A 22,380-nucleotide genomic window follows, 5' to 3' on the forward strand; every position below is an offset into this window, starting at 1 on the left:
CTCTAAGGTAGTGATCAATGGTGATTGGTTCGAAAATGTGAGTTACGAATCATTTTCCCTACTTGCCTAACAGGAAACACTCAAATAAGTAAGAGAGATGACATCTCCTCTTATGAAGTCATGATCTATGGGATCAACAGAGTACTCAATCCTCGAATATTAAAGATAAAGGAAGATCCCCAAAATAGTCAGTTGCAATCCCAAGCTTCGACATCGACCGCCGACGAGATTCGTCCTCGAGCTTCCACTACAGCTTTTACTGCAAGGCAACTAGTTCAACTGGGGAACCTCGTTTATCTTTGACCTTCCAGGATTGAGTTCTCTGTCCATCACATAGATCGGAGGTTCTCAAAATTCTCGAGAATTCATTATTTTCTAGCGCCCCCCAATTTTTTTTACTTTACTATATCTTAAGAAACACAATCGCAGTCATTATTTCAATAATTAAATTAGGTGTGTCATGTGAAAATAAGACTTTCTGATGAGTTTAATGTAAAACACCATTTTGTAATATTAGGAAAACTTCATTTCATGTTATTAAAACAAACATTTCAATAAATCCGCGCTATACTGCCGTTCCTTCTTTTTTGCTTCCGACATAATTTTGTCTACAAAAATGCCGAAGTAAAGAATCGAGTATTAAAAACTTGCTAATGACACCACTCACAGTACTCACCACCGCACGTACAGCACTTTACCTAGCTAGTCGCTAACTAAATTCACTTGTTTTCTTAATATCGTCGAATGACATTCCTGGCTGGATGGCGCGCGAGATTTTATGTGAGGCATAGGGCGGGCCTAGTACTTTCGAGAATGGAGACTAGAAACTTCTCGCTTCGCATTGAAGCTTACCGCCATCTATTGTACAATTTGACAACTATCGGACAGGAAATAGTTACCGTCTAGTCCCCTAGATGGCGTAACGCGAGGAAACGCGCGTTAAGCGTAAAGGAGCGGTAAAGTTTTTGTTAAAAGTAAAAAAAATAATTTTAAATTAGCCATCGCTCCCCCCCTAATCTTCTCTGTGCCCTTTACTGCCCCCCTATAGGCCTCCAGCGCCCACAAGGGGTCGTTATCGCCCACTTTTAGAAAGACTACCATAGATGGAGTCTTCGTAAGGAGAGACGTCATCGCCCTCACAAAGACTTGTCTCTCAAGGACAGTTGAGTCCAGCAATGTATTTGTGATTCAGCTTAGCAGCATTAATGATACCTATGGTCGGTCGAAACCGCCCTGTCTGGAGTTGAATCATAAATGTGTTGTATTTGGGCTGGCGTCTTTGTAAGGAGAGATGTCATCGCCTTCTCTTCTCATTTAAGAACCTATATAATCAAGAATATTTCACAATTTCCTAGAATTTTGGTCCAATTAGTTGCTATTGATACTTTTAAAGTAAAAAAATCTACTTGTATAGGAGGTAATTGAAGACAGTCATGGAATATATTATTTTGAATGTTCATTATAAGTTATATCATTATTTCTACTACTGCCTGAATAAATAGTCCCAACACGGGTAAACCCACAAGAAAATGGAACTCTAGACTATTAGATATGAACATTTTCTTTTATTGGGGAGATTAAATTTATAACTTTCAAATGATACTCAACACATATTGTGACATTTGAAAAAATTACACAATTTCCTCACCAATAGAGTAAAAACAGACATAAGATATACCACCAGATTTAACTTCTGACCATATAGAATGAAATTTCATAACCGGAGATAATTTGTTGTTTGTGGTCTGCAGATTTTTATACCTGACACATAAAAATAATCGTATCTTTAAGCTAGTGATTAGAACTGCTAAAGAGTTGTATTATATCTGTTTAAAATCTGTTTTTCCGTTAATCAGCTGTCGCCCCCATACGAACGACAACTCTCAGAAGTTGTAAAACTTGTGCGAGCTAATGACTAACGAGGTCTTACCTTTTAACGTGTGATTCCTAACACGGTTGCAGAATCATTCCAGCTTCAACCAGATAAATTCTCTCGAGAAAAATATCTAGTCGAGGCGGGAATCGAACCCACGGCCTTCCGATCGTGAGTCGGGCACACTACCACCGCGGCCAATTCCACAATAAATAGGATAGATAATGCAAAAACGAAATGAAGGAAAATTGGCCCAAAATAAATAATTCAAAACTCTCTGCTCAAATGAATAAAGATCCCATGAATTCTATTACAGGGTAACTAAAATTTGACCATAGACATTGTAACCTTTGCGCTACAAATACAAGAAATTTAAATTCTCGTATGGATGTGGTATGGATGAAACACCTATGGGTGTTAGTAAAAGCAATAAATAAGTCTTTCAAAACAGGCGTGTTTCCATTGTGTCCTAAAACTGCAGTCATCATCCCAATGCATAACTGGACAAACCAGCTAATTTTCGCTTCACTCCAAATTTATAGAAAAATTAGTTATGAAAAGAATACTAACGTTTTTAGATCAACATAGTATTTAGTCGAATTCTCAGTTTGGCTTCCGATCAAAGAGAAGCACCAATGACGCAATTTTCAATTTGCTGAATGATATTTATATAGGATGGAATGATTATGAAGCTTTCGGAGCTGTGTTCTGTGATTTCTCCAAAGCTTTTGATTGCGTCGATCATGGAATACTGCTCCGAAAACTGAACTGTTATGGGTTTATAAGAATAGCAAACAAATGACTGAAATCATATTTCTCTAACAAAACTCAAATTGTTAAATAAATACTCTGATCCTTAAAATTTTCAATGTGGTGTCCCACCAGGGTTCCGTACTTGGGCCAATCCTTTCCCCATTTATCTGAATGATATTGGTAACTTAAACATTCAAGGATCATTAACCATGTTTGCGAATGAAACTACGTTAATGCGGCATGAAAATAATATTGAACTTCTAAAAGCATACATCTCAAAGGATCTGAAAATGGTCAAACAGTGGTGCGATTCAAATTTGCTTTGTTTTAATATTGACAAAACCAATACATTGACATTTAAATTCATCTATAATGGTCTTTAATCTAGGCACTCATAATGTTATCAACAAATCATGTACAAAATATTTGTGTATTTACTCAGATGAAAAGCTAAATTTTGAGAAACACATAGGAAACTTGAATAAAAAACGCCTCAGGCTGCTACGCAGTTAGAATGGCCAACTTCCCACTTATTGAATCTCATCTAGATACGAGTATGATATTGCTTTTTGGGGGTTTTGCACAAACCAGTTGATGAATTTGAAATATCTGTCTCAGAAGAGAGCTGTTCGGTACATTTTCAGAACTAAGCGCAGGGCTCACTGCAAACCTCTGTTTATTAGACATGGAATATCAACTCTGTACTCCATATTAATCTTGGAAACGGTCTACCTGATACATACGTCCAACATGACAACAACTATCCAATGAGTATAGAATACATGTTGAAATGAATATATGTCTTTTTCTATACCTACAACATCTTTAATATATCTATTGAAGGAAATATTCAAAGTTTGAAGTAACTGTGATTTTCTGCATTTTTTCTCATATTGTACCTACTTTCAGTCATAAATAAGTCAACCATGAATGAAATTTCTTAAGAAGCGTCGATATTATAGGGAGACGCATTTATTATATTTTCAAAGAATCTTCAGAGAAAAGAGCCGATTTTTCATATATATGTAACCGGTTACAATAAGTTTTCGAAACTGAATTGTTAGGAAACACCTTGACATAATTGAATATTAGAAAGCTTTATTCTTTGACAGACATTTTTGTGGAAGACTCTCAATACTTCTTACTGGTTTTTTGGGTATAAAACATTTCACAATTCGAGGCGAAGGTTTGAAAGTGAATTTCGGGTTTCGAAAACGGAAAAAACATCCGAAATGTCGACCACTAAAGCTAAATATGGGGTGAATTTTTCAGTTTGCCTTTTATCATACTTCAGCAGCATTTTTGATTAAGCTTTGTTTATTTTTCAGATTGTGGAAGGTTATATACCCAAAAAACCAGTAAGTAGAATGTTTTGATACATTAGAAGATTTTTTTCTAATACTTCTGTTACAAATGTGAAAACTGCTCTCATAACAAACAATTCTGATGATTGTGTTGAGGAGAGATACATATATACTAAGGAAATAATTGTACACAGTGGGATCTGACAAATGCTTGCTGCAAATCAACTACTTCTGGTTAATGTCACGACGGAAATTTGATTTGATCAGTTGAAGATTACAAATGTAAAAACATAAATATATTCAATAACAATAACTGAAGTCCACCATTTTTCCACCAAAGGCAACATATAAATTATTTACAAAAATTAAAATGAATTCTATATTAACATATGGACAAATTAAAAAAAAACAATACACCATACATCATCACCTAAGCAGCTGCAGACCTTTCTCAGTCTATGTCTCATAGTGAATAAAAATACCTATCAAACAAGGTATCACGACCCCCTCTTTCCATTGTAAAAAAAAGTTGGTATCACCCTCTCGACGATGAGTAATGTATTGCCTTGAAAAGTACTAAAAATTATGGCTTATTTGGTAAATTTTCTTGATAAATTGTCTCATTAAAAAGCTGTATATGATGCAACAATCATATTTATCAACCAAATCATCATTTTTGAATTGTTCAAAAACATTTTTGGAAAATCTGCAAACTGTTTGCAGTATGTTTAGAATATGTTGTTAGGTATGCTATTAATATCTATCTTCAAGTTTTCACACTAATATTCAGATGTAGCTCTAAACAAATTTAAACCCCTCCATAAAAAATAATGAAGCAATTTTACAGGATTCTTAAAATAAATTTATTGATTCAAAAAGTAACAAAAGGGTGATTTCAAAAAGTTTTCTTGTGTAGTATTTATTTTGACAGTGACAAAAACGATAAAAATTTTGATATTAGATTCATCAATTGTGACTATGATTTCATGTCGTCAGTGTTATTTTGATCACGCATGATAACAAAGTAATATTTATAAAATTTTTTATACAAAAGGTTATTTGTACATCTTGTTCACTTTTATTTTTCACAATATCATGATTTGCAGTTTTGCAAATGTTTCATTGTATTCCTTACTTTCTGCAAAACATTCGTCATTTGTTCATACTTACCTGTTGAATTGGGCAAATTTTCAAAATTTATAACAGGGCTAACATCTTTCATGAAATTTTCTGCTTTGGGCAAACGTGAGAAAGAGGAATTGCTTTTGAGAATTGGAGTTCCAAAAGAACTATCCTTAACACTATTGAAACTGATATTGACAGGAGGTGATATTTGACTTGAGCTAGAAGTTTCTGATGACTCTTTTTCGATTTGGGGAGTATCATTTCTTGAAATTTCTTCAGAGGGTTCTAGGTCTTTACTTTCTGGAATATCGATTTCCTCAGAACTGTCTGATGGTTTGCGGTCTGGTATTTCACTTGTATTCTCCTCCGACTTGGGATTCGAACTTGAATTGTCATTCAGTTCTGCTAAAAGATTTTGTTTTGCTTTCTCTAAATCCGTCAGAGAAGGAGAAGGTGCTCCAACTTCAGTTTTCTTGACATCCAGTACCTAGAAATTAATAAACCTCTCATCCACAAAAATTACACAGGCTCATTCAGGAAACAACTGTCACTTTGGTAACAATTTTTTTTGAAATTATCTATAGGTAGACACATACTTTATTTTTTATCAATGAAGTTTCATACAAAAGTACAAGACTTATCAGACTGGTCAAGATTCATATATGCTTACAATACACAATCATCCATCCTCCATTTGTTCTATATGTTCTCGCCACAATGTATAATACATCAAATCAAATAATAAATAATTTTACAAAAATACATAATTCAGATGCCAGGAAAGTGGAACATAAACTCATGTATTTTTTTAAAGGACAAAACACACGCACTAAAGGAAAACCCTTAAGGCGCTCAGAGCAGACAAATCTCCAATCTTTCTTCGATGTTCCAGACTATCGAGGTTGCAAGTGATGTTTTCCTCTCAAATAAAAAATAATAACAAACAAAGCAGTAAAAAATCCTGGTATACAAATGAGCTCCAAACCATGAAAAATCAATTAGAGATCATATCAGAACTATGCCAAATTTCTAATGATATGCATATAAAAAATCTAAAAAAAAGAATATCAAAGTATACAAACAAAAAAAGAAAATTACAAAAAGAAATAACAGAAAAATAAAGGATTCGAATAATATTAACAAAACGTGTTGGGATATAATAAATGAAGAGAGGGGCAAAACAAAAAAACACCCAGAAATGAATCTAAACGAAAATGACATAAACGACTTCTTTATCAACAAAGCAGACGATATATATCACAGTATAGTACAAACCCAATCACATGTAACTTCTCCATTGCCAGGAAATTTTAACTGTTTCCCAAACTCTAAATTTAGGAAAGTAACTTTTAACGAAACTAGAAATATAATAAATAAAATGAAAAATAAAACCAGTGCTGACTATTATGAGCTAAATATCTTTTTAACAAAAATAATCAAAAATATCATAATCACATCCTTAACAAAGTTGATAAACGAAGCAATAAAATCCGGAACTTTTCCTGAATGCCTTAAAATTACTAAAGTGATCCTAATATCAAAAGAAAAAAATGACGAAGAATTGTGTAAACTGAGACCCATCTCAATACTTCCCGTAATCGGCAAAATATTTGAAGCTGCTCTGAAATAGCAGTTAGTAGAATACCTTGAAGTACATAACATCATCCCAGATTACCAATATGATTTCTGGAACGGAAAATCAACCACAGACGCTGTAACGCAGCTAGTAGATAAAATCGTCATACGATTTCAGAAATGTGTTCACGCAGGAACAGTGTTCTGCGATCTTCAGGTGGTATTTGATTGTGTGTCACATGAAATCCTGCTTAAAAAATTGGAGTGGTTCAAATTTGAGGAAAACTCAATTAACCTTGTTAGATCATATATATCGGAACATAGACAATACATTTTTTTAAATCTGATACCAAATAAATAAAAAACGGAGTCTACCAAGGTTCGGTTTTGGGATCAATTCTATACTAGATTTATGTGATTGATTTCAAGAGGGAAGATGACTTTGAGACTATGCAATTTGCTGACGACACATCATTAACACTCCAAAATACAAACTACGAGGCTATAGTTAAAGAAATGAAAGTAGCAGAGTCGAATGCTAATAGATGGCTGACAAATAATAAATTAAAATTGAATACTAATAAAACGCAACATCACTTTTTTACACACAAACAACTACCTATAGACCAAAATTAATCGATTAAATTTCTTGGATTCCAAATGGATTCAAAGCTCTCTTGGGAAAAACATGTAGATTTCATTTGCAAAAAATTGGCAACGAGCATTTATATTATAAGAAGTTTAATGGGCATCGTATCTATTGAAACCATTATCGCTGCTTATCATTCACTTTTTCTGTCCCATATGTCTTATGGTTTAGTACTCTGGGGGCACTCGCCTCATGCAAAAAGAGTGTTTGGACTACAAAGAAAAGTTTTGCGAGTTATCTTCAAACTGGGTTATCAAGAAGACGTTAAAATAACATTTATTAATAATAACATGTTTACATTACCTTATTTTTATGTCTATTTGTGTATAAATTATGTAAAAAATATCCTCACTTATATCTAAATCAAAACGATGTTCATTCACATAACACCAGACAATCACAACAGATTAAAATTGAATTCACAAGACTAAATCACTGCCGTTTTTTGAAAAATTATTATGGTCCTATTTTATTTAATAAACTACCAGAAGATATATAAAACTTAAATACAGCCTCGTTTACAAATTATATGAAGAGTATCTGCCTGGAAAACGCTTTTTATAGTATTGACGAATTCCTATCATTTGACTTCAACACCGACTAATATTTTGAATTTACAATATACGTAGATAGTGATATTTATATTGAAATTGTTCACATCTCATTTCCGTATTTATTTATTTTTTATTAATTCGTTTATTGTTTTTATGGCATTCTTATGGTATTCTTATGGTATATGATATTTGATAAAACCTTATGATACTATTGTATTTTATATGGCGAATAAAGGATATTCTGTTCTATTTGGGTCTCCAATCAGGCAGATGGCTCTTCTCTGGATGGAATCCAGCAGCTTCAGGGTGTGCTAAGGGGCGGAACTCCATACATGAGAACAATACTCCAAAGAAGCTCTGATATGAGCTTTATAAAGTATTAAAAGTTGCTGAGGTGTATCCAGTTTTCTGGTTCGGAACAGTGTTCCAAAATTTTTGGTATATTCCTACTCCTTTTTTTATATCCATTGTTACCAGATATGAGTTTTTTATACATAACGTGAACGGTAACTCAACAGGGAGTTCACTAGTCCATTATAAGTACTTTTTATAATTTCCAGAGACACAGTTTGCCTCAGCTGTTAAAAGCACATGCTACTAAGTTTCTTTACAAGAATATTTATATGCATTTCCCAATTTAGTTTTTCATAAATAGTTATAACCAAAAAACAAATCCAAAAATTTTAAAATCAAGTTGAAATTTATTTTTAAATTCATTTAAAATTAGATAAAATTGTTTTTTTATACTTACAGCACTAGGTAAAGATGGTCTGCAATTCAAATCTTCTGTTACATCCATTTCTACAGAGGTTTCTATATCCATATCATCATTGTCATTATTATTTACAACTTGGTTTGCAAAATATTCCAACATTACTGTTTTGCTGTACTTTTCAGAATAAGGTGGCACTTGGTGTTGTCTGAATTCCTATAATAATTACCGTAAATCTGAGAACTGTGAATGATGGAACGTTTTTATTTTGCACAATATACATTGTATCCAAAATAAAAAAGCCAGCATTAGAAAATCGAACAGTGTAATGGATACAATATTGTGAATTTGTGGTCAAAAAAAGCTAATTTATACCAGCTGATTTTATTATTGACTCATATAAGAGAATTAAATTAGTAATAGTTTATCGTTTGCTAAACTTTGGATTGAAAATGCATATGAAATTGATTAATTTCCATTTTTTCAAATTGCCTGAATTTTTAAGTCATTCAAATATGCCCTAAAATAGGTAGCTTTCTCACAATTTAATAGACTTTGTATCTCTTACGGTTTCTGATTTTCCTACGTTGGCACTCCTCATTTTGGACAGACAGTATATGTTTGATATCTTCGTTTGCGTGACTGGCAAACCAAAATGAAAATATTGACTTAGACAAAAAACAAATGTTTCTTCTGCTACTGCTGCAGACATTCTCAGTAGTGTAAGCAATGACTGCGAGGAAGTGTAGTATCTCTAAGTATCAGCATCAAATAATATTTGTATGAAATGATGAAAAAAGAAACCAAAAATATCCATTACAATCAATTCGTTTACAGATTGAAAAGAGAAAGGATAATCTGTATAGTTTTCCCTTATGGAAACAGAAACTTTTTGGTTTTTTACTGTTCTTCGATTTTTTAACATCTTTAACATCAAACTTGAATTAAAGACAACTAAGATAACTAACTGAGAGAACTGAACTTTACAAAACTTGTACAAAATATTACTATATATTCTAAAAAAAGAGAAATAAAACTTTCTATGTTTTTATACCACTTGTATGGGTAACTATTGTTACCATCCTTTCGTCCTACAAGAACTTTTTCAAACGAATTGAAACGAATTCAAATTAAATTGTATTCGTTTGAAAATATCATTATAGGACGAAACTGCAGTAAGGGTTACAAATACAAGTGGTAAAAAACATGTGAAATTTTATTTTCCATTTTTCATGATGATCTACCATATAGTAATAGTTGCGTCCATCAATTTATTACTATACATTCAACTAAAGTAGAAAGCCAACAATGGTATTTTCTTATTACTGTATGATATTAACAAACAAATTAGTCCTTATGAAAATAGGTCATTATTTATATAAAATGTATAAAAAAAACCGGTTGAAAAAATATTATCATTATCACATAATACTCACATCTTTCAAATTTTTTGGGATCGGTACATTGAATCCAGGGTAATCGACTATTTTGTCAGAATTTAATCCTTGACTTCTCCCAGAACTACCTTCTTTCACATGTTTTCCTTCAGAGTCAAACATCTTCAAATTTGAATGTATAAATTTTGCTTCTTCCAACCATCCTGGAGGATAACCCAATAATCTCATTTGATAAATATACGGAGGTAACTGATTTTTTCTCAAACCAAGTGCCTCTCTCAGACCATCAGAAATCTTGCCCGGAACCAAATGACTAAATTTCTGTTCATCCTCTAAATGGTACCGCCTGAAAATGATTAAAATTGGTAAGTGCATTTTGAATCCTGCTTCCTCACCATATCCAAATGATAGGAGGAAGCTTATTGAACATTTCCGTTAGGCCTTTCTATTCAGGTCGAAACAATCAGCCAGGAAACTGAAACTTGCTCAATGTGAACAGGCGTCTTATCCATCTGAAAATCATCAAAAATCAGATGCAGTGTAAGAACACCTCACTTGTGGAAAATCTGATACAAATTAGAAGCATTGGAAATACAATATTGCTAACACCTATGCCTGGTAGCCCTCCTAAAGCAAGTGAAAATAACAACCAAATTTGAGATATTTATTTTACGATCCTGAGTAGTATTTCGTTATCAGAACTTGCATAAAATCACAATAAAATCTTGTAAGTTAGGCAGTTTCAACCGATATTTATTAACCAACAAATAAATTTCTATATTACTGTAAAAGTAAGATCCCAGAATCACCTGAGAAAGTAATTTTAGTGAAGCTAACATTTGGAAAATAGTGTAATACAGTTGACTCGCGATAGTCCGACACTACGGAACCGCGGGGGTGTAGGATTATCTAAAATGTTGGATTAACAAAGATTGGCTCTATTCAATTGAATTTACAGTGTATAAGTTTTGAAATCTAGTTACCGATGAATTTTTATGAAATATTTGACTAAAAAAGATTCAAAATATGTAATGAAGTCAGGCTTTAGTTTTAACAAAAAAAAAGAAATTCATTCAATTTTAAAATCGTAACACAATATGAATTGATTTTACAGGTTAAGGTATGACCGACTAGACCTGATCGATGACTCATACAGCGCAACGTCAGACTACCGAGCGTATCGAACTATCGCGAGTCAACTGTATGTACTTGAAAATGTATATGTTCTTGCAATGAACTTAGGGTGCTTCCCAAGGTGAGTTGATTTTCTCTACATATTTCCCATTTGTTGTCAGTCCTCTTCGCCATCACTTCTAGAAATGAAAATTCTTTCTCATTGTGAATGTTATGGAAGTCACACCTAAGTATCTATGTATGAGATGTACACTATTCACTGAAATTTTAGATATGCAATATTTGTAGTTGTTGCATGCATGTTGTGTAATGTACTTCATTTGTATTTTTGCAATAGCTGGAAAATTTCTACTAAATCGAATTGAAGACAGATTTTCGAGTTGGGAAAAGTAATTCACAGTTCTGACCAAATCTGATTCAAAAAATTTTGATGCAACTGACAAATTTTTAATTTATACAAAAACGTGAGTTACACCAACAAATTTGAAACTAAGCATAAGCCTGATAACTGAAAAATTACTCGTACAGAGTTTCAACTGAAACATATTTTCATATGATAAATATATTTAGAATTAAGGTCTTCATGATAATACTTACGATACAAGTTTTTGCGCCTTGAATTGTTGTCTTCTAAGATTTATTTTGAAATAATTTTTCTGTTCTGGACAGTCTTTGAGAGCATGGTTTTCATCGCAGTTAAAACAGGTTTGGGCTGAGGCTTTAACAGTATCTTCTTCTACAATCTCGTTGATTTCAATGTTGAATTTACTGGAATATTTAGCACAAGAATTATCATTAGTTCCACTCTGTGGTTGTGTATCAACAACAAAGAGATTTTTTTCTTTTTTTGGCTTTTTTCTCTTCTTAGATTTTAGAGGGGTTGGCGGCAATGGAGAACATAATTTTTCTTCAACATCTTTCATCTTGGCAATATTTGTATCCATAACTTCATCAACCACAACCCATTCAGTGGGCAATAATAGAGGATCTCTTTTAACTTTGAGAGATAATTTGTCTTCACTCATAACTTCCAACTCTATAAAGGTTTCAAGGAATTTCAGAAATTTTAATTTGTAAAAATCTGACATGTTTTCATTGCTGAAAGTTATAGTCAGGCAATTTTCCGAATCGAGATTGTTTGTTGCAGGTAGTGGAGGTCTAGGTGAGCCTGAATTTTCATCAACTTCTCCTTCTTCCAATTCTTTATTTTGTAAAACTTCAGAAATTGTTGGCAAAACATCATCACTTTCAATTGATTTTGGAACAGGTTCGTCAGTTTGTTTGTCGAGCTTAGTTTCTAAATTATTTTCATTTTCGAGTTTAGTGAATGCGAGTACTACCGAATCAACAAAGTCCGTTTGAGTTTTAATGAGTTTGGATTTTGGTTGATCACAATCACTGTCGGAATGGTCTGGTGACACATCGTTATCGCTGAGTTCAAAGACAGCACTTTTTGAAGGACTTTTTCTTTTCATCACTTTATTAGTGTCCATCGAATTACAATAATGCTTTACCCTATTTTATTTTAAAATGAAATCCGTCGATTATTGCTTATTATGCTTATTGGCATTCGTTATCGATTTGACGTGATGACTGTTGACAAGTACAAAATGACGTATGACACAGACCTACATAATAGACACTCCTCATCTGGCGGTACTTTGATATTGAGGGTTCACATATAGTTCTGTGGTTCACATGGAACCAAGAAGGCTGAAGTTATTAAATAGCCTTCCTAACAGGGAACTCGTAATCATTAGGGTTTTCCATTAGTTAAACCCATGTCAGGTGACGAGTGCATATACTATAGGTGTGTCCGGTTTAAAAATCTGAAGCCTAGCTAGCAAATACAGATTTGAACCACGTGATCACAGAGTCAACGGAGCGAAATTTATTCAACGAACGCACGATTCTATTTGGAAACGAGTCGACATTTCGTAGTATTATTGGTTATCACAAAACTTCGAATACATGTATTTTATGATTGTATTCATAAAATACAAATATTTTTCTTCTATTTTCTTCTATTCTTCTTTATTTTTTGTTCTTTACTCCCTCTAAGGCACAGTAGACCAGAATAACTGATGTTGAAGCAGGCATCATTATGTCAATAACAATGAACAAATTACTTTTTCTGAAGAAAGTATTTTGCAAAGATGATCTCGGAGCCAACTGATAACTTTTTTCTCGCTTTTATAAATACCGTACAAAGCAGACGTGACTGAAATAATAGATTCTTATTATCAAACGAGTACACAGATTTGTGTTTAACGAACACACCTAATGTACCATTGGTAAACGAGTGAACATTGAGAGCTAATCAAACTTGTTAGTCATTATTAGCTGAATGAGAGGAAGTGAGAAGAAGTCGGAATGTATGTCGTTAGAAAATAAAACTTCAGTTGTAAACAGTCCTATGGTGCAATATTTCGAAATGAGTCCATTCATGTTGAAAGGGTTCCATTTTGCAATATTTTAAATAATTGTGTTGTTCTTTCAGTCGTGTAAGCTATTATCTATTGTATTACAATAATACAGCGATTACACGATTTGTTCATCCACTATATTGAAAGCGCATTCTAGCCCTGAGATATAATTATGCGTGAAGCCACAGTATATAAGTAAACTGTTTATCTCTATACGGTGGCGCAGCCTAGTTTCTGTGTGCTTCTTACGTCATTGAACAGTGTTTCACGAACATTTTTACAAATACCAGTAAGAACTTCATTTGAGGATGCATGCAATGTGATGGAGGCATTCAATGTAATTTTTTAGCGGTATATTCAAATTATTTTGAGCTTATCTGATATATGACAATAAAAATTTTAGCTATAAACGTCACAATAAAAGTGCTCTGGGGTTGGTAATTCATTTTTTTGTATCTTGCTCCGCATGAGTACCTACCTGATCAAAAACATATTTTAACGAATTTAGTACAAAACAAAGTTATCGTGAGTAAATTTTTTTGTAAAATATAATTGAAGGCAGATACTTATGAAAAGAAAGACAAAAACCAGAATTCCATAATAATCTTAACCCCAGCAATAATAATAATTTAATCGAAACACAGAACATATCAAATATAACACAGAACATAACAAAAAAAATGTAAGTAGAAGAAATTCTTTTGTTGAAACCAGTGTTTCGAAGTTTTTTATTAGTATTATTGAGCCAATACTCCAAGTTATTAGTTTTTTCAAATAGATTTTTGCATACGACTTTATCAAAAAACCATTTTTATGTAATTTTTATCTTACCAAGTAACATTGAAATTATAGGCCAGAACAAAAACTATCATAGCCCTAACGATGAACACAGCAAAATAACTATTCATAACATTGTCTCCCCTTGAATAAAATCAAACAATATCTGAATCACATAGTTGACAATTGGTCTGCGTATGTCCCAAACTGAGTTTTCATATCAGCTGCCTTGACATACCCTTACCCGGGATTAACAGAGAGAACTATTCTCTTCGGCCACTGGTTACGAAGTAGATTACTATCTACAATCTACAATGAGGACCATATCTCCGACTCGAACTCCTCTTGGCTTCGGGGACAACCATTTTGTTCGTCTTGTTAGGTTTGGCAAATATTCCATGATCCATCTTGTCCAAAAGAAATAACCTTAAAAATTGGGATATTTTCCAGTTTCTTTTAAATACCAAGAAACGTTCTGGAAAATTTTTGGAAGGACAAGCTGAACTAGATGTTACCAATAGAAAATGGTAAGCGCCTCATTTTCCGGAAATTCAATAGGAACGTGTAAAAGGGGTCGACTATCCACAATATTCTCAGCTTCAGTGAGGCAAGACCTCATGTATCAAGTTACACAAAATAAAACTAAATCGATTTGTCAATTTTATAGACCATCAATTAATGTGCCGTTGGAACAAAACTTTTCAACTAATTATTCACCAATTAGTCTTAGAAAAAACAAATGGAAACTGATGGACCAGTTACTCAAAAGTGATCAGTGGAAAAAGTATACCTATCAAACTCTTCATTGGTTTTTTTGTATAATTATTTTTCTCGACAAAGTTTAATGGGAACATCAGAAAGACAATTAATATCATTTGAAGATGATATAAAGAGACATACGAATCTGTTTTTTACAGATTTCAGTCAGCCAGAAATGTTATATTTTATAATAAAATATAACCAAATCTATGTTATAAGATACGTAATTCATTAGTCTATTTTCTAGGTGATAATTAATTTTTATTATTATTATATATAATATTCAAATGAAAAACATCATCTTAGGCTTTTCAAATTCACCTGATCAAGTATTTGATAACAATAGTTGTATATGAGGTACAACAGTAATCTTTCTCCATGAAATGTACTTTAGAAATGAATGAAATGACATAAATGCCATGCGAGACCCAAATGACGTTTCATCATTGATTTAATAAGCAAATTATAAAAAGTTTATATATTGATTCTATTGGTACAAGCATCGATGCCTTTTTATAAAAAGGGCCGAACAGGCCTTAGTCGTACAAAGAAATTGGAAGTTCTTGTTCAGAAAGACGGATTGAGACACGCGATATTCAATACTGCAGGCGACAAATATATAGGCGAATGGCGAAAAAATAAAAAAAATGGTGAGTTTTGTCCGATATGTAGAAGGTAATACATAAAAAAAAGGCAAATTGAAATTAGTATTTATACATTATATTAGTTCGACACCGTTAAAAAAAACATCCAAAAATATTTCCTATTTCATTTCATTCATTTTCAAATAGTTTGAATATTGACTGGTGAAAAAATCCTGATATGTTACTCTCGACAACTCCGCTGTAATTAATACAGCAATGGAAGGATTTACCAATATTCTTCGAGGCGTTCATTATCAGCTCCCTTAAGATTCATCATCGCTTCCAATGTATTTTTAAAATACGAAAACTAATACGTTCTCCTTCTACTGCCAGGGTCGGCTTCGCAAAAATGATGCAAAATCTTTTCATCTTCTTTGCAGTTTTGGAAAAAATCCGTTTTCCTTTGGGGTGGTACAACCATACATCGTTTCTTCGTTTGAAATTGGACTGCTGCTGGATGAACGAAGAGCATCTACATGACTATCATCTGTTAGGTATCTTCCATAACTGTCTGCCGGATATAATTCAATACAGACTAATACGAATCGTAAAACCTAGCATCACTATGGAAATAGCAAATGTAGAATTTGACTAGGTTACAACCAGCCCCGAATCTTCAATTTTTTTTTAGGCGAGGCATAAACAGAAAAACCCCGCCCAAGCCCACTTGTATTTATTTTTGCCTTTATCATCTATCATCTTTATGATTTCATCTGTCAAATGTCCACTAATTGATTGACATTTGGACATAAAACTACAGATATATAGACACGAACGTGTAGGATATATATTTCATAGTTAGCACAGGAATAGTATTCAAAATGAAAATATGTTTATTGAAAAGAAAAATCAAATATATATTATTGCATTTGAATTGAAGGGGTTATATTTTTAGGAGTGATTAATTTCTGGGATTTTTTTTTGTAACAAGATAGAGTAGTAGAAAGCCAAAAACTTACTTTCCCAAAAAACATTATTGCATATTGTGAACTGAAGTTACAATTTCTCTATTGTTCAGCAAAAAGCGTTCTTGGCTTATAGAAGATCGCAAATAACTTTCAATTAGTTTCTGTATGCTAAAACTTCGCTTACAGCTTGCGGATGTAGCAAGAAGCGTAGAGTAAATTCACAGGGCAATACAAATATTAGGAAAAGCATTCTGCGAGTCATGTGCATGGATCTGTTGCAAGAGATAGAAACCGTTAGCCTTTTCTATATCACCATAGTATAAAAATGATCTTTATACTATGCTATTACCAAATAAAATAGGAGCTTGCTCTTCAAAAATGTAGGGTTCCTGGCAGAATTCAACGGTGCATGAATCTCGCTCGTATTTTAGATTCAAATCCATACTTTTGCAGTGCTTCAATTAACATTTTCAAAATATTAGTACCATTGAGAAAAGCAAAATTTAGCATGGTAGCACAATCAAACCTATTTAAAATTGCTGATATTATTCGCTCAAATACCATCATTATTTCTTCAGAAAATAGTTGAACCGGTTGTAGTATTTGTAATTCGTCTTCACACATTTCATTGAAATGTTTTTTAACGTTTCAGATTTCGTTCGTTTTGCAAAATAGACTCATAATAAGTTTTTTTAGCAACTTCTCCAGCCTCTTTTGTTCGGGCAAGAGAAATATCTTTCTGAATTTCTATATTCACTCGATTGATTTCGAGAATATTCTCCCAAATAGGTACATTAAGAACAAATTTAAAATTCATTATAGCAGTTAAGAGATGACCTGCCTCGTACTTGGCTTCTGAAGCATGGGAAGTTTGCTCAACTTCTTCTATCTATGAAGTACGCGCCTCGCGAATAATTATGTTCGTGCCTAGTGTAGGTCAAAGTTAGGTAAATGATGAGTTGTCCATTCGTCTGTGAAGTATGAATTTGGCCGCCATCTGAATTTGCCTCCTGGGGCATAGGCCCGACTTGCCCCCTCCTAGATCTGGGGTTGGTTAGAACGGCATATTTCTTATCTTTCTGCATCTATTTCCACGTACATTAAAAGTTCACCAGTACTGATGCTTATGCGAGATCCAATTTTGCAGAATACTTTCCCAAAAATAGTTGTTTACTAGAATTTTCTTAATATTTTATACGAAAGCAAATATCATGCTTATGTACCGACTGTTTCGCTGATTTTGTCTTGCAAGCATTGCATTTTACAGAAGTTAACTATTAAAATCCTGCGGCCCTTCCCCACAGCAACATACAGTATATTTCAAAATATTATACTGGCTAGTCCAAACCATGACGATGTAAATAAAAACTGGGTTTCTTGCATCAATAGTATCCAAATATCCGATTTTTTGTAGTTGTATGGAAGTTTAGGGTCACGCAAAGTTTTAAAAATTATCAAGAAACTATATGAACTTTTGTTTCAGATTTTTCATTTAAAGTTGAAAATTCAACTCAACCTTGCCTGAATGTGAGATTTTCATTTTTGAATAATATTTCAACAACCTGGATATTAAGAAGCTGAGTACTGTTTTACGTGGAAGTACAATTCATAAGAATCATGTGTCGAATAGAAAGTCTTGAAAAAACTAGAAAAACAATCGAAAAAAAAAATTACAGCGAAACCATAAAAAACCATAAAAAACACTCGAAAATTACAAAAAATCAGATAATATATATGGGACATATTTGGATGCCCCTTGATGCGAGGAAGGTAATTTTTTGACATCATGGTTTGGACCACACTGTATATACACGAACCTGCTGATGTTGTAAACCCACAAGAAGTCATTATTTGAATTATACCTATAGGATTTGTAGATACAACATGGTTATCATTTACGCTACAGCTGTAGCTTTTTAGCATAACTTTTCCTCAGGACTGGCCAGTTTCTTGGAGTCCCGGAAAAACATCGTCATTAAAATTATCAGGAGTTCTGACCATCTTTTCACTTTTTACACATTCAAATAAGATATTTTTTAAAGGAAAAGGAGTATTATATACAAAAAACTATGAAGAGATATATGAGGGCGATTTCAAAAATGACTTACCACACGGATATGGTGTTGCGGCTCAGAAGATCCCCAATTTAAATGTTTACGAGATTAAATATCGAGGATTTTGGAAATATGGCAAACGAGATGCGACTGGTGTCAGGATTTTTGTGAACGGAGGATTTTTCATCGGAAACTGGAAAGATGGCTTGAGAGACGGTTATGGACAAATGTGGTATACAGATGGCTCCTACTTTGAGGGTCAATGGAGCAAGGGTCTCAGACATGGATTAGGTAAGCTCAACAAAAGTGTTACTTCGTTTATAGATATGGGATATGGAAACAACACTCACTCGAGTTCAAGTAACACTTTATTGCGAAATTTTTCACTGGACAGTTTATAAAACCGCAACGCGTGTTTCGCTTCCTCAAGCGGAATATGTTACGGTTTCGTAAACTGTCCAGTGAAAATCTCACAATGAAGTGTTGCTTGAATAATTAATGGATTTTCATCAAGTATCGGCCAAATCCATCACTCGTGGTGCTATTATTATTCCCTAACCGAATAGCATCCCACCGATAGCTGTATCCTACGGTGGCCATGTTGCTTCTTTGTGCATTGGATTATTTGTTTATAACGAAGAGGCGCAACAGAGACTAACGTCCGCACCTCTTCTCCGCCTGACGACCGTTTTTGGTGAATCGGTGCTTATGAATCTGCCTTGATCCAAATTCTAGAGCAGCAGAAGCAGAATCTGCATCAGGAGAAGAATTCTCTCTGCGCAGCTATGCAAGAGCATAAGCTCAAACGATGATTTATCCAAATCAAAGGCAAAAAGCATGCATGTATAATCAGATGCCTTTATATAGAAAGGTTGTTGCAGAATCGAGTTGGAAATCTTGCACTTTGAATATCCACCTGAACATGTATCGACTGTCAGTCGACTGTCGGTCTACCTGTGCTTGGGGATAGGCAGATTGTGGCCCCGGCGGTCAAAACCCTTGCAGCGTGTCACTACCTGAGAAGTAAGGAGAACGGGATGTGTGTGTGTGTGTATCAGTGTAACATTTTTAACATGATATCGGATTTTTTCCAGGGCTTCTAGTATACGAGAATGGAAATAAATATGACGGATCTTGGGAAAACGATATGAAACATGGCAAAGGCATCATGTATTTCTTAACAGTTGGCCAACTACAGCAAGGAATATGGAGAAGAAATGTGTGCGTTTTTAGCACAATATCAATGCTTCCCTTCAGACAAACTGCTATCAAGCCAACCATATTTCCCATTCCTCCTGTGAGTAAGATCATATAAATCAGTACTCTTTCTATGAACATTCTTCAACAATTTTCTCGATCCTCATTTCATCATCCAAGTTGGTATAATCAGGAAAAATCCTATGAGTTTTACGGTTCTGTCGTGTAAAAAAAGTATTTCTTAGGGATCGACCGATAGCGATTTTTATATCGGCCATATTGTTGAATATTACTGGAGTTTTTTCCCAACACCAAATCGTTATTTTTACACCTCGACACGTGTTTCGATCACCAAGTGATCATCTTCAAGAGGAAGATGTTTTATCTTCCTCTTGATCACTTGGTGATCTAAACACGTGTCACTTGGTGATCGAAACACGTGTCGAGGTGTAAAAATAACGATTTGGTGTTGGGCAAAAACTCCAGTAATATTCATTACTACACCAAAGGTTCCAAACAGTACATTATAAGGCCATATTGTTGATTATCGGCATCGGCCGATATCAAAAGCCGATACACTTATATATGAGGAGACAAAAACCAAAATACATCTGTGTTGTAGAACAACGCATAAGTTCAAAGTATAATTATTCTTTGGCTATAAATTGAAAATAAATGAAAAAACAAAACAAATGCAAAATGAATTCGTTAATAATGATACTAAAGTTTTGGTAGGTTGTGATGTGAAAATAATAAGCTTTCTGCCTTACCAAGTGTTAGCCTGTTAGGTTTTGCATCATGGATATCACCAACTTGTCTACTGTGAAAAAGATAGTGAAAGGTTGAGAAATCTTGATTTATTGTAGTTTCACTACTGAACAGGATTCGATTTCTAGAGATAGCTGGATATCTTCGATATCATTTAAATCCTTAATTTGGTAACAAAATCAAACTTCAGTTTGATTTGATATTATAAAAAATGTGCTATGTTGGCAACTATAGGATGAATTTTATGGAAACTAAATGCATTTATCATGGATTTTCATGAAGTATCAGGAAATTCCATCATGTAATATAAATGTTACATTCATAGAATTTCTCGTGTTTTCTTTTTCAAAAAAAGGGAGGTAATAGAAAAACAATTGCCATATCGAAAATTTTTTCATCAAATCACCATCAAATTGAATTATTACTTTTTGTTTTATAATGTCATTTGCATAATGTGAGTTTCGCGATCCACCATAAAAAAGTCATATAATTTATCATTTGCAAATGAATACAATTCTTGATATTATATGAATCTGTCATATATTTTCAGAATCATTTGGTAAATATGGATGAAATATGCAGGATCCAGGAAGACAAGGCTATCAATGAAGAACTCGACGAATGTCTACCACCCGAGAAAGACATTATTACTATTACCGAATCATCCAGTACAAATAAATCAAGTTTTTGAAAATAAAATCATTCATGTACCAATAGAAGAATAAACACTTCATAAAATTGTAGCACCTATCATATGGAAATCTCAGTTCTTTATCATTACATAGTAAAACAAAGAGTCGCTTCCCGCTGTCTATCCCTATGTATGCTCAGATCTTTAAAACTATGCAACGGATTTTGATGCGGTTTGTTCTAATAGATAGAACGCTCTGAATTTCGACTATTTTCATTTTATAATAATAATAATAAAATTTCTTTATTCACCTGAAGTAAGAACATGCATGTATGTCAGCAAAGTTGTTTTTAAACTCAACCCTCGAGAAAAAAAATGACATTTGAAATGAATAAAGAAATATACAGTACCTACATATACACATTTTCAAAAATTGATTATTATTCAGTCACCAAACCTTTTGTGTAAAAGCATGAGCCACGGTGAGCATGAGGAACGTGAACTACTCATTTTTGTTATGTTGATGGCTGTGTATGTCATTTAGTCCATACGACTCGTGTCGTTTTGTCCATACGGTATGGACAAAACGGATTTTTCTTGATCTTCATTTAATACTAAATATTTTTGTAAGTGTTGATTTTTCTGACAAAATCTATATGATTCCTGTTAACCAATTAATATAAGCAAAGTTGTAAGAAAAAAATATGTTCCTATTATGAATAATATTAAAGTTATTGATGATTAATAAAACGATATGTCATTTTGGACGTACTTCCCCTACATACAACCACCCGCATCATGCAAACGATCAGATTAACATACGAACATTATTGAAAATACGTAGGACATTGATGCTCTCAATATCTGACGCGCTCCAGTATGTCCATGCAACAGTATTTTTTTACATATTTAATATATACATATATATAAATATATATATATATATATATATATATATATATATATATATATATATATATATATATATAGATAAGTACTCTTTGATCATTCCCATATTGATTTCAATTTAAGAGCCACCGGTATACAGCTGTTTCAGCCTATTGGGCATCGTCAGTACCGGGCAGGCGGTCCTCGATTGAAAACAAAATGAGAAAAAACCAAGAAAGTACTTGATAAAAA

At 33.3% G+C, this 22,380-nt stretch overlaps 2 protein-coding genes across 3 annotated transcripts; one reads left to right on the plus strand and one right to left on the minus strand.

Annotated features, from left to right (window-relative positions):
* Positions 1–4,769: 4,769 nt before the first annotated feature.
* Positions 4,770–12,696, minus strand: LOC111512821 (zinc finger CCHC domain-containing protein 8 homolog). The gene is made up of 4 exons (XM_023168990.2): positions 11,674–12,696; positions 9,982–10,288; positions 8,585–8,761; positions 4,770–5,542 (listed from the first exon to the last, which is right to left on the minus strand). Exons 1-4 carry the CDS (start codon positions 12,567–12,569, stop codon positions 5,024–5,026), a joined length of 1,899 nt encoding a protein of 632 aa, XP_023024758.2. The 5' UTR covers positions 12,570–12,696; the 3' UTR covers positions 4,770–5,023.
* A 2,736-nt stretch (positions 12,697–15,432) lies between these two features.
* Positions 15,433–21,359, plus strand: LOC111512511 (uncharacterized). 2 transcript variants are annotated; one of them, XM_074170847.1, is made up of 5 exons: positions 15,433–15,688; positions 16,063–16,176; positions 18,633–18,935; positions 19,739–19,941; positions 21,160–21,359. In XM_074170847.1, the coding sequence occupies exons 1-5, from the start codon at positions 15,544–15,546 to the stop codon at positions 21,298–21,300; spliced, it is 906 nt and encodes a 301-aa protein (XP_074026948.1). In that variant the 5' UTR covers positions 15,433–15,543; the 3' UTR covers positions 21,301–21,359. The 2 variants fall into 2 exon arrangements, with proteins under 2 accessions (XP_074026948.1, XP_023024416.2); XM_023168648.2 differs by lacking the exon at positions 16,063–16,176 and having other exon boundaries at positions 15,436–15,688.
* Positions 21,360–22,380: the final 1,021 nt, after the last annotated feature.

Source organism: Leptinotarsa decemlineata, unplaced genomic scaffold, assembly GCF_025532065.1.
Source record: "Leptinotarsa decemlineata unplaced genomic scaffold, Ldec_3_MD MMD2_tig00000008_RagTag_RagTag, whole genome shotgun sequence".
Classification (NCBI taxonomy): Eukaryota; Metazoa; Arthropoda; class Insecta; order Coleoptera; family Chrysomelidae; genus Leptinotarsa; species Leptinotarsa decemlineata.

What these genes read in the sequence shown, in the direction of transcription:
- LOC111512821 (XM_023168990.2), bottom strand. Translation starts at nt 12,569, where the DNA reads ATGGACACTAATAAAGTGATGAAAAGAAAAAGTCCTTCAAAAAGTGCT. An exon ending in AAGGCGCAAAAACTTGTATC is followed by an intron (nt 10,289 to 11,673) that starts GTAAGTATTATC and finishes AATCATTTTCAG; the next exon opens with GCGGTACCATTTAGAGGATG. An exon ending in GACCATCTTTACCTAGTGCT is followed by an intron (nt 5,543 to 8,584) that starts GTAAGTATAAAA and finishes ATTAATTTCTAG; the next exon opens with GTACTGGATGTCAAGAAAAC.
- LOC111512511 (XM_074170847.1), top strand. Translation starts at nt 15,544, where the DNA reads ATGCCTTTTTATAAAAAGGGCCGAACAGGCCTTAGTCGTACAAAGAAA. An exon ending in GGGTCTCAGACATGGATTAG is followed by an intron (nt 18,936 to 19,738) that starts GTAAGCTCAACA and finishes GATTTTTTCCAG; the next exon opens with GGCTTCTAGTATACGAGAAT. An exon ending in CCATATTTCCCATTCCTCCT is followed by an intron (nt 19,942 to 21,159) that starts GTGAGTAAGATC and finishes ATATATTTTCAG; the next exon opens with AATCATTTGGTAAATATGGA.